The 19,229-nt window shown below is 41.4% G+C and overlaps 1 protein-coding gene across 1 annotated transcript in view; it reads left to right on the forward strand.

Annotated features, from left to right (window-relative positions):
* The window catches only part of ATP13A4 (ATPase 13A4), a 127,782-nt gene that overhangs the window by 21,496 nt on the left and 87,057 nt on the right, over nucleotides 1-19,229 (forward strand). Inside the window, exon 2 of the mRNA XM_059388017.1 lies at nucleotides 12,296-12,469. Coding sequence (XP_059244000.1) covers nucleotides 12,296-12,469 — 174 coding nt within the window. The remainder of the gene's footprint in view (nucleotides 1-12,295; nucleotides 12,470-19,229) is intronic.

The raw sequence follows: 19,229 nt of genomic DNA on the forward strand, positions 1-19,229 counted from the left end.
GAGCTATCTGATAGCTCCCCAGCAGGTGGTCTGCACACGCCTGTTGGCACCACTTTGCACAAATGGTGCAACAGAAACCATCCGAAGCTTGAGCGAGGGTCACATGGGTGGCTTTGAAGTAAAAGCAGACATCTCCCTGGAAAGGATTTATGATGGATACCTCAGGAGCCTGCAAGCTGTCACACAGCTGGTGTTAGGAAAGTTCTTATTACAATAATTACAGGTATCAAAATTTAGAGAGATGCAAGAGATCATACAGTCCAACCCTCTTTCTGACAGATGGAGAAATGGAGGCCCAGACAGGGGAAAGGATTGTTTCATTGGACCATAGTTTAGACTCGAACCCCATCTCCAAACCAGTATTTTTTTCCCCCCTACACCAGTGGTTGCAAAATTGTGCGGTATGACTCTTTTTCTTAAGCATTTAGTTTAATTTAATTTTTTTTTGTGTTCTAAAATGTGTTGTTTATGCACCACACCCAGTGCTCCATGCAATACATGCCTTTTTAATCTTTATTTATTTATTTATTTTAAGATTTTATTTTTTATTTATTTGACAGAGAGATCACAAGTAGGCAGAGAGGTAGGCAGAGAGAGAAGGGTAAGCAGGCCCCCACTGAGCAGAGAGCCCCACTAGGGGCTCAATCCCAGGGTCCTGGGATCATGACCTGAGCCAAAGATGGAGCTTTGGCCCACTGAGCCACCCAGGTGCCCCAATATATGCCTTTTTTAATACCCACCACTGGACTCAACTAACCCTCAACCCCTCCTCCCCTCCAAAACCCTCAGTTTGTTTCTCAGAGTCCATAGTCTCTCATGGTTTGTCTCTCCCTTTGATTTCCTCCAACTCTTGGGGTATGACTCTTGATAACTGTTAATGTTATTACTTTGGGCTCAAGGCCATGCATGACCAACAAACACTGGTAGAACCTTTAGAAGCAAAAGTAGAACTCAGTCATTTGAGAGTGTGTGGCAGGTTTTGAAATGGCATATAAATGTGCAAAAAATACATACAGCCAATTTAATAATAATTCAAAACCTGTATAGTCATTGCCTGAGTCAGAAGAGAGAACTCTGCTAGCAGTACAGAGGTTCTCTTAGGGCCTGCCCTAAATATGACCCATCTCTGCTGTCTGTACCCCCTCCATGCAGAAGTGACCTCTCACCTGGCTTGTATAATTATAATTTTCTTGCCTTTAAAAATATTTTTCTAATTATGTATGCATACCATAGCAGTATTTTTGAGGATTCTGTGATTGAAATCAAACTGATTATATATTCTTTTGTGTTTTGCTGCTTTTCCTTATTAGATTGGTATGATGTACATTACTACACAAAATTGTAGGTTATTTGCATTGTGTCAGAATATATCACTGTAAGATTACACTTTCTAAAAAGTCAGTTCTATTTTGATGGACTTTTGGATTGTTACCAGCTTTGAGTTTTTCTTGTTTGTGTTCCTGGTACCCAGATACATAGGTTTTTGTAGAGAAGATACAAGTAAAACAGTTGAATTGCACAATGTGTGTGTCTTTACTTCACTGTGTAATGCCAAAGTGCTTTCCAAAGTGGTTTTGACAATTTATCTCATCAGCAATGCTCAGAGAGGATTCCTCATTCTAAGAACGGGTGGTGACCATTGTTCTAGCACATGCTTTCAACTCACTTCCACACTGTGGAAACAATTTCCCGCCTTCTCAATGATTGAGCCTGGTAATATAGTGCTTTTCAAAATGATTTTTATCTACCCAGGCCCTGTTTAGGCATAAACTTGTGATGGAAATCAGTATACTTATATTGATTTTATGTTGTTTGAACAGGTAGAAATGGAGTTGTTCTGGTTGAAAGGGCAGTGTTTGGTGTGCGTGTGTGTGCTAAGTGGGAGGGAGTTTAGAGTACACCTGGACCCTAACCTAATGTCTGGCACATGGTGTAATTATTAGTAGAGTTGTCTGAAATGGAACAGCCTTCCACAGGAAATAGAGTTTGCTTCATTGGAGGTGTGGGAGTTTCACATTATAAGAGAAATACAGGCTCGGGTCATCTCTGATCTTTCCCTCTTCTGAGTTCATGACAGCATACTTCTCCCTCTTTCATTTTCTAAAATCGTATGGTAAGTAACAAGTAATCATACCTGGGGAGAAAGACAAATAATAATACAAGTAATCATACCTGGGGAGAAAGACAAATAATAATACTTAGGGATACAATTTATTGTTGGGATAAATTCTCTATTGATCAAAGAGTAGGGGGCTGACTTTGGAGGGAGCTCATTGCTTTTCCTCTGCTCGCTCTCTCTGTGTGTTTTTATCTGAGAGTTCTCTTAAGATCTCAGCTTTCGGAGTGCTTGGTGGCTCAGCTGGTGAAGCATCCGACTCTTGGTTTCAATTTAGGTCATGATCTCATGGGTCATGAGATTGAGCCCTGTGTGGAGCTCCGTGCTCAGCAGGGAGTCTGCTTGAAGATTCTTTCCCTTTGCCCCTCTTCCCACTCTCACTATCTCTCTTTCTCAAATAAATAAATAAATAAATAAATCTTTAAAAAGTCTCAGCTTTCTTCTCTGAAGAATGATGTTTGGCGGAATGTTTGCTATGATTCACCAGGTGCTAATTGTCAGTGATTACCATTTTTGTCCTCTCTGTTTACCAGTCTTATAATATCCCAATATAAGGAATTACCATATAATTGGAGCCATTGGTGCACTCAAACAGTATCTGTGGGCCTGTTGTGTGCTGGGAACTGTTCTACTCTGTGCCAAGATCCAGCAAGGAACAAGAGAAACCAAAGCTCTGCTCTTGTGGAACTTACATGCTAGGAACAGATCACAAAGAATTAAACAAAAATATCAGAAGAAGATACAGGCTTGTAGAGGTTTAAAATAGGATGATGTGCTAAAAAGTCCTTGGGTTGCTTCTTGAGACCCTGTGGTCAAGGAAGCTGAGATCTCAATGATAAGGAGGGACCAGACTTGTCAGGGCATCCCTCAGGGTTTAATAACTAACCTTAAGTCTAATTGCCCTCATAATAACAGCAGCCTACATTTGATTAATGCTTCTACCACTGTTATTCATTTCATTGTCATAACAGTTTTGTGAACAATAGTGTTCTTAACTTTTAGACGGGGTACTGACTTCTGGATGATACAGTTAGTAAGTGGCAAGACAAAAACAGTCTTGAACCCAAGTGTTTGGTCTTTAAATGTGGCCTTTCCCCTCCCTGCCCAGTCTTGGGTCTCTATCCTGTTCCGTGAGTAGGCTGCCCAGACAAGCCAGTAGTCCCGCATACTGACCTGTCTGTGCTTTGCTTTACGTCACTCAGACATCATTAGAAGTTTTAATTTCAGCACTAAACAAGAACCTAGAAAATGCCTCTTGCCCAAGATTGCCGGACCAGAAGATTAGGATGTTGCTGGCAGAAACCACCATCTGCTTGCTGGGTGGAGTCCCTCTTGCCTATTTCTTCTCCCTTCGCAATTTGAGCTTGTGAAAACCTGTTTAAGGGAAACTTAAGAACTTGTCTGGGCAGCACCTACACTAGCTCAGATGTGAGCAATTAATAAGAGTTCAAGCCGTGTCCCCCATGACACCTGTCAGACAAGGATGTCAGAGAGCTGAGGACAGAATGTCATCAGGAGAGGCAGGCTGGGGTGGGGAAGGAAGCAGTTTTGAGTAAGAAGGACCTGTCTCTGTTATCTAGCAGCAGGGTGAGTAAGGGTATATTCTTGAACTTCTTTGAACCCTACCTTCCTTATTTCTTGTCCATGGCTGATAATGTTCTTATAGAGTTGTGAGGGTTAAATCAGAATGTGGGAAAAAAAATAAATATTTAGGGTGACAAGGACATACTAGAATTTTTTTTTTTTTTTTTTACATGAACTGATTTTTCATGAGCTTCAGCCAAGCTAGATGGACAATTATTCACGGGGCAGGGTATTACCACCCTGTCTGCCACTATGGGTGGGACAGTTTGTTTTTCAGCCTTCCAACTGGTGTGACAAAGAGGAGTTTCCATAGCCCAGGCTGGCAGCATCCTGAGCAAAGAAAAAACCGTGCTTAGTCAAAGGATACTGAAGTCCCATACATACCTCTTCTTCCTGTTCCCATAGTTGGACTTCTGCCCAGCTAGGAAGACCACAGGCAGTGGCCTCTTCCCTCTGACGTCACCCGAGGACACCAAGTTTTAGGGAAGCCACGAGAGGTCCACTTGCTGGGTGTGGAGGGGGAAAGATGGAAGTGTAAATTTTAAGGATTCAGCAACTTTTGGCCACTGGCTACCTGCAGTAGAATACACATCCTTGAATCCCAAAGTCCCTCCCAAAAGTGCAGTAATTGGCCTGACACGACTGGGTTAATTGTAACACCACCGTACGCTGACCTACCTTAAAATGACATTTTGTCCTGAAATACACTTCGATGTTTTCAGACTCCACACCTTTGCTGCGGGCTAGTTCCTCCTGACTGGAGTGACTTTTCTTATACCCTCCTTTCCGCACTGTTGAAATTGCAAACTTCTCCAAGTCCACCTCCACGAACAATGCTCCTGGAAAGCGCTTTCTAATTATCATCTCAGTTGGACATCCTCATCTCTTTGAACCTAATAGCATTTTTCTCCTAGTGTTTTTCAGATAACACTCAATATTTTCTGCCCAGAATAATATTTTAATTAATTAATTACTAATTTATTTAATTAATTATCTTCCTTGTCAGCTCTTGGAGGGTGGGAAACTTATCTCTAGCAGACCTACTTTATCCATGGCCTTAGACACAGTGGGCAATTTGAGTCGAACTTCAGGAAAGGCACCTGAAAACTTGATGCTGGGAGGTAGCACCTAAACATTTTTATGATGAGTTCCTCAATTCTGGGGACTGACACCTGACACAGGTGTCATTCCATTGTTTCCCATAGTAATTGTGTGATGTAAGGCTATAGCAAGAGAACCAGGAGTCAATGGCCAGACAGAGGACATTCCAAGTTAGGAGTGAGAAAGAAGTGAAAATTCCGAGCTGGAAATGAAATTAAGTGACATTCCAACTATTTGTCATGGGATAGTGAATGGTGGCCAGGTCACCAGACTCCTTAGGATCCCCTTAAGGCACAAGCTTGCCATGAGTTAATGGATGCCAACATTGTTAATGGAAAATGGTACTCAGCTGTTAAGTAGTGATATAGTTCTTTATTTCTAAAGTCATTTTTTAGTTGGAGTAGTGATATTCTTGATCCATTTCTAAAATAATTTTGTTTTTTTTTTTTGTAGATATTAGTATAATTAGTATACTATACTGGGAAATTATTATAGTTCACTCACAGGCATTGTGAACACACCTTTTGGTCCAGAGCAGAAGCTTGGGCAGCAGATGTCCAAATCAGTTGTTCTTTGCAGTCCAGGCTCTTGTTTTGCCTCCGTTGACGGTAAGGAGTTTGTGAGACTCAGTCTTACCTTTAGCATCTTTTCAGCTCCTAGAGACAGACAATAAGGAGGAAGAAAAAGAAAAATGAAAGTGCTCGTCTAAGAGTAACTTGAGTGTAATGCAAATACATTTCCTAATGACCAAAGTAGAGCAGCATCTCAAAGTTGTTTGTGTTTCCCTTTCCCCCGTACCTTGGAATGACTTAATTTTTAGAGAATCCAAGAAAGAGGTAAGTTAAACTAGGCTGAGGAACAAGAAGAGTAATGGTTCCTTCCCTTCCCTTCCTCCTTTCCTTCCCTCCTTCCTTCCTTCTTCTTCCTTTCTTCCTCCCTTCCTTCTTTCCTTTAGTACAGTCACTTACTGATTGATTCATCCATTCAGCACATATCTGCTGAATACCTGCTACATGCAGATAATGTGCCAGGTGCTAGTCAAACATATTGGAGGAAACAAACTTGAAAGGATTCTGAACTGATAGAACTTAAAGTCTTCGGGGTAGAAAGGAGGGAGTTAGAGCAGCCAGCAAAAAATACTAAGTAGGAATTTTGAAAATGCTAAAAAGATATAAAAGGTGGGTGAGGTCAGGGGCTTATCCTTGTGTAGGAGACTGGCTGAGATGACTCTGAGAAGAACATACTTGAAGGAAGCTTCTGCAAACAAGAGAGAGCCAGCCATGGGAAGACCCTGAGGCAGGAGAGGGTTCTGGGACTGTGTTTGACATGGTCAAGGCAAAACGAGGTGGGACGAGAGTGGCTTAGTTTGGGGTGGGAGGCTGGGTGCAGACCACAAGGGCAATTTACTTTCTTTCTTAACACTTTAGTTTTCCTCATCTGTTAAATGAGGGGCTGCACCCACTACTGACCTTGGTGGGCACTTGTGAAGTGTGAATTCTTTTCTACCATAGATTTCAGTATCAAAATTCTCTGGGTCTCCTCTGAGTACTGAGGAGGACATCCTGGCACTTAGACTAGGGACTTGCTTAGGTTAGGTGGGGGAAACTCAATACCTACTCAGGTTTCTCAACCTTAGCATTGTTTGGGGTCGGAGAAGTTTTTGTTGTGGAGGTTGACGGACAGCTGTCCTCTGTACTGTAAGATGTTTACCTGCACTGGGGGATATTTACTAGCATTCCTAGTCTCTACCCAGAAGCTGTGTCAGTATCACCTCTCACCTAGTTGACAATGACTCAGAATGTCTCCAGCTATTGCCAAATGTCCCCTGGAGGCAGGATCACTCCTGGTTGAGAACCACTGGCCTTCAGGAGGAGCCTGTAACTCTGATGAGCAGCCCAGTGTGAGATGAGAAATGAATCTGACATATGGCCTCAGGGTGGAGGAAAAGAGAAAGCATGGCAGGGACCATGAGAAACAGGGAAGCATCTGCTCATTTAAAGGGGAGGCATCTCTTACTCCGATCAATTCTTTCTTCCTTTTTTTCCCTTTAGGTGCTCACATTTAGATTGTCTATATAAGCCTTGGTTCATGACACTCTCCTTACTTGGCAATGCTGAGTTGCATTAGTTCAGTTATCTCTTTAATGGGTTCTTTATAATAACATGATGACTCTAACCTCCAGCAAGATCTAGGACCTGGATAATAGACTACATTTGACAATGTGGTCCTGCCTTGTCTCAGTGGGGGTACCCATTGTCCTATAGCATGTCTTCATCAATTCCTGGCCTTCAGCAATCAATGCTTTCCTTTTGATGTAGCTTTCTTTTACTTAAGTCTATCCCAAAAATACACTTTAAATTTTTGTTGTTTTTAACCTTGTAAAAATGTTTCCATGCTTATGTAATTGTCCGCACCGACTTTTATTACTTACTAGTATGTTACTGAGAGTCATCCACGTTATGGAGTGTTGCTGTAGAGTTTGTCTGAAGTGCTGTGTAAGATCCCAGTGTATGAATGTACTGCAGGGCCTCATTCTCTCTCTTGTCGGATGGTTTTGGGGTAGTTCCTGGGTTATTTGGTGTTCTCTAGCCGAATCCTCCAGGAGGACACAAGAATATGGGTACTGTGCTATCACAATTTCTGATTTATTTTATTTTATTATTATTATTTTATTTTATTTTTTATTTTAAGCTTTTATTTATTTATTTGACAGACAGAGATCACAAGTAGGCAGAGAGGCAGGCAGAGATAGGGGTGGAGGGAAGCAGGCTCCCCGCTGAGCAGAGAGCCTGGGCCTCCATACCAGGACCCTGAGATCATGACCTGAGTTGAAGGCAGAGGCTTAACCCACTGAGCCACCCACGTGCCCATTTCTGATTTATTTTAAAGAAAAGCTAGAAATCAGAATGTCTATGTGAAAACAACTGGGGGACCAATATAAAGTTCTAAGAAATGCTTACCAGGCCAAGAAGAAACCTGTCTGCTGGTCATTCTTCTTGAGCGCCCAGTTTAAGATTTCTAGATTCAGTCATTCCAGTTGAGAATATCTCACGTTGATCTAGAAGTCCAATGAACTTAGGAGACCCTTGGGAAATCATCCTTTAGCATTGAAGTGTTGAGCAAGAAGTTGCTGAGGTAGAAATTGGAGTAAGGTGTGTGGTCGGGATAAAGAGTGATGTAAATCGCATTCATTTAGTACAATTTAGTACAGTGAAACATTCTCTTCACACCCAAAATTTGGAAATAAGGGAAAAAAGAATATCTTAAGGAAGAGAAACTTAAAAATCACTTAAACTTTCAAATATTTAGTGGCGCCAGTAAAAAAATGCAAAATTGTCTTAAAGAGAATAAATGGCTTCCAGGCTAATGGGATTTTACCATAATTTGATGGAATTAATTACAATGATTAAAGAAGGCATGTCAGTCAGGGTGGGAGATGGTCATAGAAGAGTCCAGAGCCCATTTTAAGCACCATGCTTGCATCCGGCTCCACTGGCAGGACAATCAGGCTCAGAGACAGCGCTGTTGGGAAAAGAAAAACTCTTAATACCTACCCATGTATTCATCCGGTCTTGTGACTGTTGCTTACATCTCACTCTCTCATTCCAACTAGTCTCTTGGACCTGGTGACCTCGAATCTTCTCTGTGAGAGGAATTCTGCTGGTTAGCTCTGGGACTAGCATGCTGAGAGCCACTCTCAGGACTTGGCTAGTCCCCAGATGATGACATTACCCTAGAAGCTTCCTGGAGTCAGCCAATGCCCTGCTCTCATCACCCTCTCCTGTGCATTTCCAGAAGCATTGTCTTCATTTCCAGAAGCAGTGTCAGGCCCTAAGTTCAAGTACAGAATGTAAACTCTAGAAAGATCAGCCTTGATTCAGCTTCAAGAACCTTCTAAGAAAGGGTTTTACCTAGACTGTGGGAGCTCTCTGAATCTCTACAGAGAAGTCTATTTGTATGCATCTGTGTGTATTTTTTTCTGGTGATTAGGGTCTATAGACTTAAGGGACTCTGTTGGCTGAGGTAGTTGAAACTGCTTTGGAAAGCATAAGTCTGACTTCTTGAATACTGGAGCTCTGCAGAGAAGAAGACCTGGACTCCTGGCAGCCAAAGATTACGCCCTTAGGAATGCAAAGGACCTAGATCTCCAGGGACAGAGGGAACAGAAGAATCTGTGGTTAGCAGGGGAGAGAAAGAAAGGGACAGTGTGCTATTTCATAATGCATGTAGACTGCCATGAGTGTGATATTCTTTTGACATTTTCTCAATATTCTCTCTCTCTCTATTTTTTCGGCTGATTTATTCCTTTTTGTGGGAGGTAAGTGTAGGTGGAGTGCAGAGTAGCAAGAAGGTTCCCTCAAGGATTTTCAGGGATGTGGGAGGCACTCCATAATGTAGGAAGTAAACTGCTACAGGGTCATAACAAACAGCACCATGCTAATTTTTGCAATTTTAAATCCAATACCTATTAATAGTCCCTGCAATGCAATTTACTTCCAGTCAGTATATAATTCAACTTACGACAATAAGCAATAATTTAACACTCCTTGTCCACATTATTCCAACCTTTCTACTAAAAGTTTGACAATGGATTACTGGTCATGAACTATTAACTGAGGTAGTGTCCACAGAACCGAAGGCAGGCAAGCTTTGAAAGCAACACTCTGGTGTAACCTGGGGATATTTACCTGGCCTGGCTGTGACACTTTTGGTCTACTGCTGTACCAGTGTTTTTAGTGGTAGCACCCAATTCAGATGACGATTTATATAGTCATTTTTCTATATAACCCTTATATTGCTCTAACTTTGTTTGTTCTTATCTGTTTATGTATCTCTTTTTCCATTAAACTGAACTCCTTGAGGCTAACGACATCATCTCATTCATCTCTGTGTCTGGCACATGTCTTTTCTTTTGGTGGACACTTAAAAATTATTTGTTACATTGAACTGAAATCTAAGGCAGAATGAAGAAGAACCTTAGAGTGGAAATGACCAGCTCACATTATCTGCCCTGTGCTGCAGAGGTCTAGACCAGAGGTCTAGCTTTGAGTTATTTATGAGCTTTATGCTTTGAGAAACTTATTTAATCTCTTTCAGCTAAATGGAAGAGTAGATGCAAAGTGCTTGGTGAAGGGCTTCGAAGTGCTCAGTAAGTCTTAACTACTATTATTGTTATGAATAATAGTTGTTAATCACATCTATTATATATAATAACTTTAAGCTTCAGTTTTCTTAGCTGAAAATTGAAGATAATAATTCCTGTTTACATTATTTCGATAATGAACAAGAAGACTATTTAGAAACTATAGAGGGCTCTCATTGCATAGCCCATAAAAGAATACATGGTCAGAGATATCTGTGCTTCTAGAATTGGTGTAACTCGGACATATTACATGGGGGGTTCAATTCATGGGCAATATAAAGAAACTTTTAAATATAACACTAAAAAAAAATATGATACCATGTCTGGGTTGTTAGGTAGAAGTTGACCTGTTCCAAACTGTAGAAGCATTAAAAAGCACATGGGAAAAGATAATGGGGTAGACTCAGAACAGGTATGGGATTTAGGATTGGGATCCTGTTCAATATGGGGTCAACAAAGCATTGCTTCAAGAATGATGAGAGGGCAGAATCATTCCAGGCCTGGCAGCTGGAGAGCAAGAGCTTGAGTTTGGGACAAGAGAGGATTCATGTCAAGAGAGACATTCTAGTTTTCAAAATTGGCCAAGAGCTTATGTTTCTGAGTTAATGTGAATACTTTATCCAAGGCATGCCAAATGTGGACAATGCTGAAGGCAGACAGTCAGTACCCAGAGGCACTGCTAATATGAGGAAGGCTCCCCAAAATTAAACATGTAAGCGCCTTTAGCCAAGGATCACAGAAACCCTTCTGATAATGTAATCTTTATCAAGTGAGATAAGGAAGGTGGCTGATTTAGAGTGGTGTGTTCCAGCTCCCTTGTTATCCTAACAGGCAATCCTAGTGGGAGCAGAATGATTGACATGAGGAATTCTTAGATCTAAATGCCAATAACTGAGGGGTAGAATTTCAGGTCTACTTCAGGGGAAATGGTTAGATGGTAGTAGAAGCAGCAGTAACCAGCAGCATAAGCAGCAGCAGCAATAAACGCATGTGTAGCCCTTATGCGTACAAACTTATTTAATCTTTACCATAACCCTGTGAAGTGGGTTCTATCACCATGCCCATCTTATGGATGAGAAACCAAAGAATAAAGAGGCTAAATAACGTGCTCAGGGTCATACTCAGCAAGTGGTAGAGTTAGGCTTTGAATCTAACATTTCTTGGTCCAGAGAATATGCTTTTTAAAAAAAAAATTATTTTTTTAATTTCTTTTCAGTGTACCAGAATTCATTGTTTATGCACCACACCCAGTGCTCCATACAATACGTACTCTCCATAATACCCACCACCAGGCTCACCCAACTTCTTAACCCCGCCCCTTCAAAACCCTTAGTCGTTTTTCAGAGTCCATAGTCTCTCATGGTTCATCTCCCCCTCCAATTTCTCTCAACTCCCTTCTCCTCTCCATCTCCCCATATCCTTCGGGTTATTTCTGATGCTTTTAATGAAGATACTTGATTTTTCAGTTTTGGCCACGAGGATCAGTGTAATGGATACCTTTGACTTTGTGTGATAGAACTGAGGAACTGAGGCCTTAAACTTTAGGGCTGGTTTTCCATTCTGTCTCAGGCTGTACTTGGAAGGAAGAAGGTTGTCCAGATTGTAAATATATTAGAAGACTCTTTTCTTGCCATATTTGTATCATTCAGGGTCTCCAATCCCCTTGCTCAAAGCAAGGGCTCAATAACCCAAATAGTTTCTATGAATTTTCCCCCATGCTGTGAAATTCTTTGTGCAACTGAACAAGGGTGGAGGGTGGGAATGCACAGCCCCACCCTAACCCCCTGACAGCAGGTTCACAGTTAGTTACTCACCCTCTTCTGGGTCAAACACTTTCATCACATCCAGACTACACCCTCAAAGCCTGGTTCTCTCCTGCCCATGTGACTGCTGGTCATCTGGTCCTCCCATCACATAGCTCATAGTCATGTCTGTGAAGGCTATGGGTCAAACGTGGGTTTGACTCTTGGAAGCAGAATTCTTAGCTTGGGGCCCTTGGCCAGGTCTTTCCATTCAAGCTTTCTGAGCTCAACCTTATCATTTATGAACGAGGGTAATATCATTCTATTCAAGGAATGTTCAAGAGACTTAAGATAACGTATCTCTTAACATAGTGTTTGGCACAGAGTAACCAGGTGCTCGAATTATAGAAACTGAGTTTCCTAGTTTGATTGCGACTTCCTGGGGGCCTGGGAACACGTGGTATTTTGTTAGGGATTCTTCTCCAGTTTCTCAGTCTCTCGTTGACTTCTTCATTCTCTGCCCCCAGTTTTATCACCAAAATCCCAATTGGTTGATTTGCTATTTACTGTACTTAACCAATATTTGGGGTTATTTTGATTCTTCCTCAGGAGATATTTGGCTACCGGACTCAAGGCTGCCGGAAAACCCTCTGTCTTGCTGGATCCATCTTCTCATTTGGGATCCTCCCCTTGGTGTTTTACTGGAGACCTGCTTGGCATGTGTGGGCAAATTGTGTCCCATGTTCCTTACAAGAGGCAGATGTCGTGTTGCTGAGGACAACGGTAAGTGTGCATCTGGCTTTGTACCTGGCGACCCTTTCTCTTGGACAGCTCATTGCAGGAGGGCTGTGGGAGAGGTGCACATGAAAAATTCCATCACAGCCTTGCATTTATTTTCCAAGAACTCAATAATTTGTGTACGACAGGATTTCATTAAGAAGACCTGCTTCACAGGATATTCCTTCTAAACTTGTGAGTCTTGTGAATATTGGAGCCTGTATAACCCTCTGAACAGCTGAAAGTAATGGGTAATGTGAAGTACTTAAGGCAGGCAGCAAGATACAAAGTTCACATGGATGTTTCTCCCATGTCCTGATGTATCTACTATCCTAGTCCCCCTCGAGCAGCTCTGCAGGAAGGGATGGGAAGAGGTGGGGAGGAGACGGGGAGCACCCCTCTGGGGAGGATACTGTCTTCTGTTGATTTGAGAGAGCCACAATCTTTGAGGGAGTGTGTTGCATCCTGCAGATAAGCTAGGGTTAAAAAAAAAAAAAAAAAAAAGCCATCTTGTTCTGAGCTCATTGTCGCTCGCTCTCTCTAATACGAAGTGCTGGTGTTAGGCGAGTTTTCCTGAATTTGCTCAGCAAACACTTCCTCCTAGTGTTCATTCCACTTAGGCAATGTGTGTTGTTCCTGTTCCTGCTGCCATGTCAGCTCCACCAGGGAAGGGATTATTTCTAATTAGCTAATTGCTGCATTAGTTCCTGCATGAGGTGGCGATTCCATAAATACATAGTGGCCAATAGGCTGAAGTGGCTCTTCCCATTGATAGGAGTCAAGATGCAGTCTCACGGAATGATCCATCTCTGACTGACTTTTAGTGAGCGTTTCTCACAACACATCAGCCCACATGACCCAGAATGACAGCCAAACTATTGATAAATCAACCTCTGCTGGGCTGTTAGCACCTCTTTATATATAACAATCTCTCTAGGTAAACACACTATTTAATGCGGGGAGAAGGGAGGATAGCAACAATCATAAGCCTGAAATTAGAGGCACCTCCTTCCAAGGTCTACTATGGTTCTCAGGGGCCAACGCTCTTGCTGCTGCAGAAACAACCTTAGGAACAGAAAAGCTTCCTGCCTTTCAGAGTGTACCGCCAGACTCTCTGGATCTGAGAATCACTGGCTGGGCCTAGCTGTACTGTCTGAGACTGCAGGCAGAGCCAAGTCATGGACAGGAATAGGAGGAAACGAGCAAGAAAATGGCAATGGAAGGGAGGAAAATGAAAGAACTCGAGGGGAAGTGTGTAAAGGGAAAATGAAGAGAGAGAAAAGAGAAAAAAAAAATCCAGTAAGAGAAACAAACAAATTGTCAACCAATAGGGAACGAGTGTACCGTTTGGGATTTGGAGTCACGAGGTCCTAGCACTCCAGATGTGTGACCCCTCGGGAGTGTTACCTAACCTTTCAGGACCTCGATTTCCCCACTTGGGAAATAGGCCAAGGAAGAGTACTTGTTCTTGTTTGCGTTGGTGTGAGGATGAAATGAGGTTGTGGATTGAAAAGCCTGTTGCAAACTGTAAAAGACGTGATTGGAGATCATTTTAATTGTGAGTGAGTGAGTGTGAGTGTGTGTGTGTGTGTGTGTGTGTGTATTATTGCTGAGGCAGCTCTGACAGCTTGCTTTACAGAAGAGTCTGGGCTAGGTGCCCCACATATAACAGGCTGCTTTCTGGAAGCTGTGCCCTCCCCTTTTGAGCCAGGAGCATTCCCTTCCAGGATGGGGAATATGGGAAAGAGGTCTAGGGCCTTCGAATCCCCGTTATTCACCCAAGCTCCATGAGGTCACCTCTCCCGGTGGCATGTGGTCAACTTCGCACCTAGCTACATACTGGAAAAAATTTAAAAGCACTGGTGCCTTAGGGTGCTGTGTTCCATTCTCTTCCTCTTTCTTTCAAAATGTTTTAAGCCCCTCTCCCATCTCACTGCTCTCCATAACTAATCAGAGCCATCTAAACCAGCTTCAATCTTGCCTTTTTCATCTTGATTTCAACTTTAATTTTTAATTACCTCCTCTTATGTGTCATTTTAAATGGATTTGCTATGCCAAAAACTCTCCAAATAAATGAGGTTCTAAATTAGTCTTTATGTAATTAGACAAGAACTCAATTATACCAAGCATTCTTACAATCTGAGCTTTAGATGAAAAGAAGCTTTGGCCACAAATAGTTTAAAAGTCTGTGGCTAGGTTATTTGCATGAAATGACTCCTTAAAAATTTTTTATTTGAATTATATTGTGATCGCTGGACTATAAAGACCTCCCATGAAGGAGGGCTAAGAAAACTACTACCTGAAGATGTGTTGTATGTCTATTTTTCATGTTATTAAAAAATCAGTACTTGGTATTTATCATCAATCTCACACTGGTAAGATTACAGATCATTAACACAGACACTGATGAGGTAGTCATTTTTTAACATTAAAAAAAGTGTCGGGGGGGGGCGCCGATGTACTGACTAAAAAGTCTTTAGTGCTCAGTTTATTTTCAGTTTCCCATCTCTTATTAAACCCCTCTAAGGGTGAGATTTTTTCCAAAATACAAGAGTAATTGCACTTTTATTTTGTAATTTTAAAAGTGGCATTTTATTCATTATTCATCTACTTCTGAATTTTAACTGATATCTGTAGGGTTGCCACATTTCTATGCAAATAGCATGATTTACATTCATTGGTGTTTTGAATTCAGATGCTCCTGATAATTTCCATAGTTTTCATCTTTATTATAATTACAGATGCATTTTTTTCCCTTTCCTGTCATATGTGACATGTTGTCAAAGACTCATGATGTGCAGAGGAGAATGTGATGATTGGTTACTAGGCTGAGTCAGGTTGTTTTATTTCAGTGTTTTAATGGGGAGCATTTTTCTTCAGTTTCACCTAAAGATGTCAGTGCTTGGGGTCTTAGAAAACTCAGAAATTCTGCAACTCGGCCATGCAAATGGCATCCGAAGACCACCAGCCCCGGGATCCTCTTAGCCACCAATATTTGTATTCACATATTCTGGATCCCAGACTCATCTTTCCCTCCTTCTCCGTAGTCTGGTCTCTCCAAGCCCAGGTGCCTCCCATCAATGCCGTTTCCCAAGGGAGCCAGACACTTTTTGTCTTTGCTTTTACTCATAACATTTCTTCTGCTATTTTCTAACCTGTTCATGCATTCAGTTATTTATTCATTCGCTAAATACTTCCTGAGCGCCAATCATGTACCAGACATTGTTATAGGTACTGGGAATACAGTTATGACCCAAACAGATGGAAATCCCTGTCCAGTAGAGTGACATTCTGGTGAGGAGTCAACTCCTACATGCACACACTCACACGCACGAGTATAGAAAGTAGGTGTTCTACTGCTATTTGTGAAAACCCAGTCGTCCCTCAGCCGTCTACCTCCTTTTCCCCTGCTGATCCATTCCCTGCCTCAATTCTGGGGGGAATTAATTACCTTTCCTTCATTCTCTTTGAGTTACGTATTTTCACCTCTGACTGCTATAATGCTTTTTGCAATCTGCCCTGTATGAAAATATGCTATTCATTTCACATTTTATAACACAGAATTTCATTGACTATTTCATATAACTTCCATAACAACCCTGGGAAATGGGCACTATCATCTGTCTCTATTTTACAGATGAGGATACAGATAACAGCTTTGCGGTCTAGAAAGCCTAGTAAATGTCCCCCAGGATTTCCCTCCCTCCCTCCTCGCTCCCTCTTTCCCTCCTCCCCTCCTTCATAAATTTGATGAACACAGATTGTGTGCCAGCCACAGGGCTAACTCTGGCCAGGGAGTGGGGTATAACAATTAGTCAAATCAAAGTTCTTGACCTCATGAAGTTTACTAGATCACTAAACAAATAAATATAAATATCTAATTGTTATAAGTGCTGCTCAGGAAAGATTCATAGTTATGGTAAGATTGTAAGACAGGACAGGGCTTTGACCAAGTCAAGGAGGCTTTCCAGTCTCCAAAGGATAATGAGTCAAAAGGTGATGGTGGCTGTTGGGGAGGGGCACATGGGAAATGGCCCAGGAAAAGGTAATAGTGTGGACAAAGAACTTGCACATGTCTTCTGACCCTCTAAAACCAGAGTTTTCCCTCACTATCCTATATTCCTTTATTTATAGTTTTTATTTTATTAGATTATAGGCTTTTTGAAGACAGTAACTGTGACTTACTTTTCACTCTCCACATCATCTAGTACGTGGCCACAGCAGGTGCTCAATATTTATTTAATACAATTAAATAAATTGAATTTAATCTGTAATAAATGGTCTCATGGTTTTTACCAGCACTTTTCTTACAAAGATGTTAAAGTGAAGAGTCAAGGCTGAGAAAGTAAGAGAAGACAGTATTATATTTCTTTTAGGTACACATTCCCTCTTCTAAATCACATTTCCCCACCCCTTATTTCAACATGGTTTTCCCTTAGACATCCAACCAGAGAGCCCTGAGATTCTGTGGGCTTTCCTATCAGAAATGATTCTATGTTAAGAAAAATAGTTTGTCCTTCATAACACAGGGCTATTTATTTATTAACGAATGTTTTTTAGTGTACACTTTAATCCTAATCATCTATTATACCCACTCCCCTCCCACCTCCCTTCCAGTAAAAGTCTGCTTCTTGATTTGTCTCTCTTTGTTTCTCTCTTTTGTCTTCTTCTGCTTGTTTGTTTTGTTCTTTAAATTCCACATGTGAGTGCAATCAGGTGGTATTTGTCTTTCTTCGACTGACTTATTTCACTCAGCATTATACTCTCTTGCTTCATCCATGGCTTGCAAACAGCAAGATTTTATTCTTTTTTGGCTGAATAATATTCTAGTGAGTGTGTGTGTGTGTGTGTGTGTGTGCGTACGCGCGCATCTTCTTTACCCATTCATCTATTGATGGACACTTGAGCTGCTTCTATAATTTGGCTATTGTAAACAATGCTGCAATAAACGTAAGGGTGCATATATCCTTCCAAATTAGTGTTTTTGTATTTTTTTGTGTCAATATCCAGTACTGCAATTACTGGATCATACAGTAGTTTTGTTTTTATTTTTATTTTTTGAAGAACAGCCATACTGTTTTCCACAGTGGCTGCATCAGTTTGCATTCCCACCAACGTGTATGAGGACTCCTTTTCCTCCACATCCTCACCAACACTGGTTTCTTGTGTTTTTTAGCCATTCTGACAGGTATGAGGTGATATCTCATTGTAGTTTTGACTTACATTTTCCTGATGATGAATGATGTGAACATCTTTTCATTTGTCTTTTGGCCATCTGTATGTCCTCTTTGGAAAAGTGTCTGTTCATGTCTTCTGTCTATTTTTTAATTGGATTATTTGTGTTTTGGGTGTTGAGCTGTATCAGTTCTTTATATATTTTGGATATTAACCCTTTATCAGATGTGTTATTTGCAAATATCTTTTCCCACCCATAAGGTTGCCTTTCAGTTTTGTTGATTGTTTCCTTCACTGCGCATAAGTTTTTATTTTGACGTAGTCTTAATAGGTTTTTTTTTTTTTTTGCTTTTATTGCCTCAGAAGAGGTAATTTTATTACCTCTTGCCTCAGAAGACCTATCTAGTAAAAATGTTGCTATGGCTGATGTAGGAGAAATTTCCACGTGTGCTCTCTTCTAGGATTTAAAAAAAAAAAAAAAGATTTTATTTATTTATTTGTCAGAGAGAGAGAGAGAGAGCGAGCGAGCAGGGAGAGTGGCAAGCAGAGGGAGAAGCAGACTTCCACTGAGTGAGGAGCCTGATGTGGGACTCAATCTCAGAACCCTGGGATTATGACCTGAGTTGAAGGCAGATGCTTAACCGACTGAGCCATCCAGGTTTCCCTGTTCTAGGGTTTTTATGGTTTTAGGTCCTACATTTAGGCCATTGATCCATTTTGAATTTATTTTTATGTACGGTGTGAGAAATTGGTCCAGTTTCATTCTTTTGCACGTAGCTGTCCATTTTCTTAACACCATTTGTTGAAGAAACTGTGTTTTTGTCATTGCATATTCTTCCCTACTTTGTCAAAGATTAACCAACCATATAACTGTGGGTTTGGTTCTGGGTTTTCTATTCTATTCCACTGATCTATGTGTTTTTTTTTTTTTTTTTTTTGTGCCAGTACCATACCATTGTGATTACTAACAGAGGGCCGTTTGTATTGTGATTTACATTTTGCAAGATATTTGCAAATATGTTGCCTCACATGTTCTTTTCTGGTAGAGATTATTTCCCTCCCTCCCCTCCCCTGCCATTTTACATACAGATGGAAGCATAGAGAACTTTTTTTTTTTTTTTTCATTTATTTATTTGACAGAGAGAAATCACAAGTAGATGTGGGGCAGGCAGAGAGAGAGAGAGAGAGGGAAGCAGGCTCCCCGCTGAGCAGAGAGCCCGACGCGGGACCCGATCCCAGGACCCCGAGACCATGACCCGAGCCGAAGGCAGCGGCCTAAACCACTGAGCCACCCAGGCGCCCCAGCATAGAGAACTTTTAAGAAAAGTTCAGGGTCCCATAGCTGTAAGCAGTGAAACTGTCCAGAGCTGAACTGGAGTTGGAACTGGGGATCTTATTACCCTCTGGCTGGTCAGCAGGCTCCACAGAGGCAATACTGTAAAATGGTAGAAGAGTGGAGTCTGGAGCCTGACTGCCTGGGTTTATTCCCAGTGTTGCTCTTGACCTACTTTGAGCAATGTATTAGCTTAGGCTACCATAATAGCATACCACAGATGGGGTACCTTAAACAATAAAAACTTATTTTTTCATA

This window comes from Mustela nigripes, chromosome 2, assembly GCF_022355385.1.
Source record: "Mustela nigripes isolate SB6536 chromosome 2, MUSNIG.SB6536, whole genome shotgun sequence".
Taxonomy (NCBI): Eukaryota; Metazoa; Chordata; class Mammalia; order Carnivora; family Mustelidae; genus Mustela; species Mustela nigripes.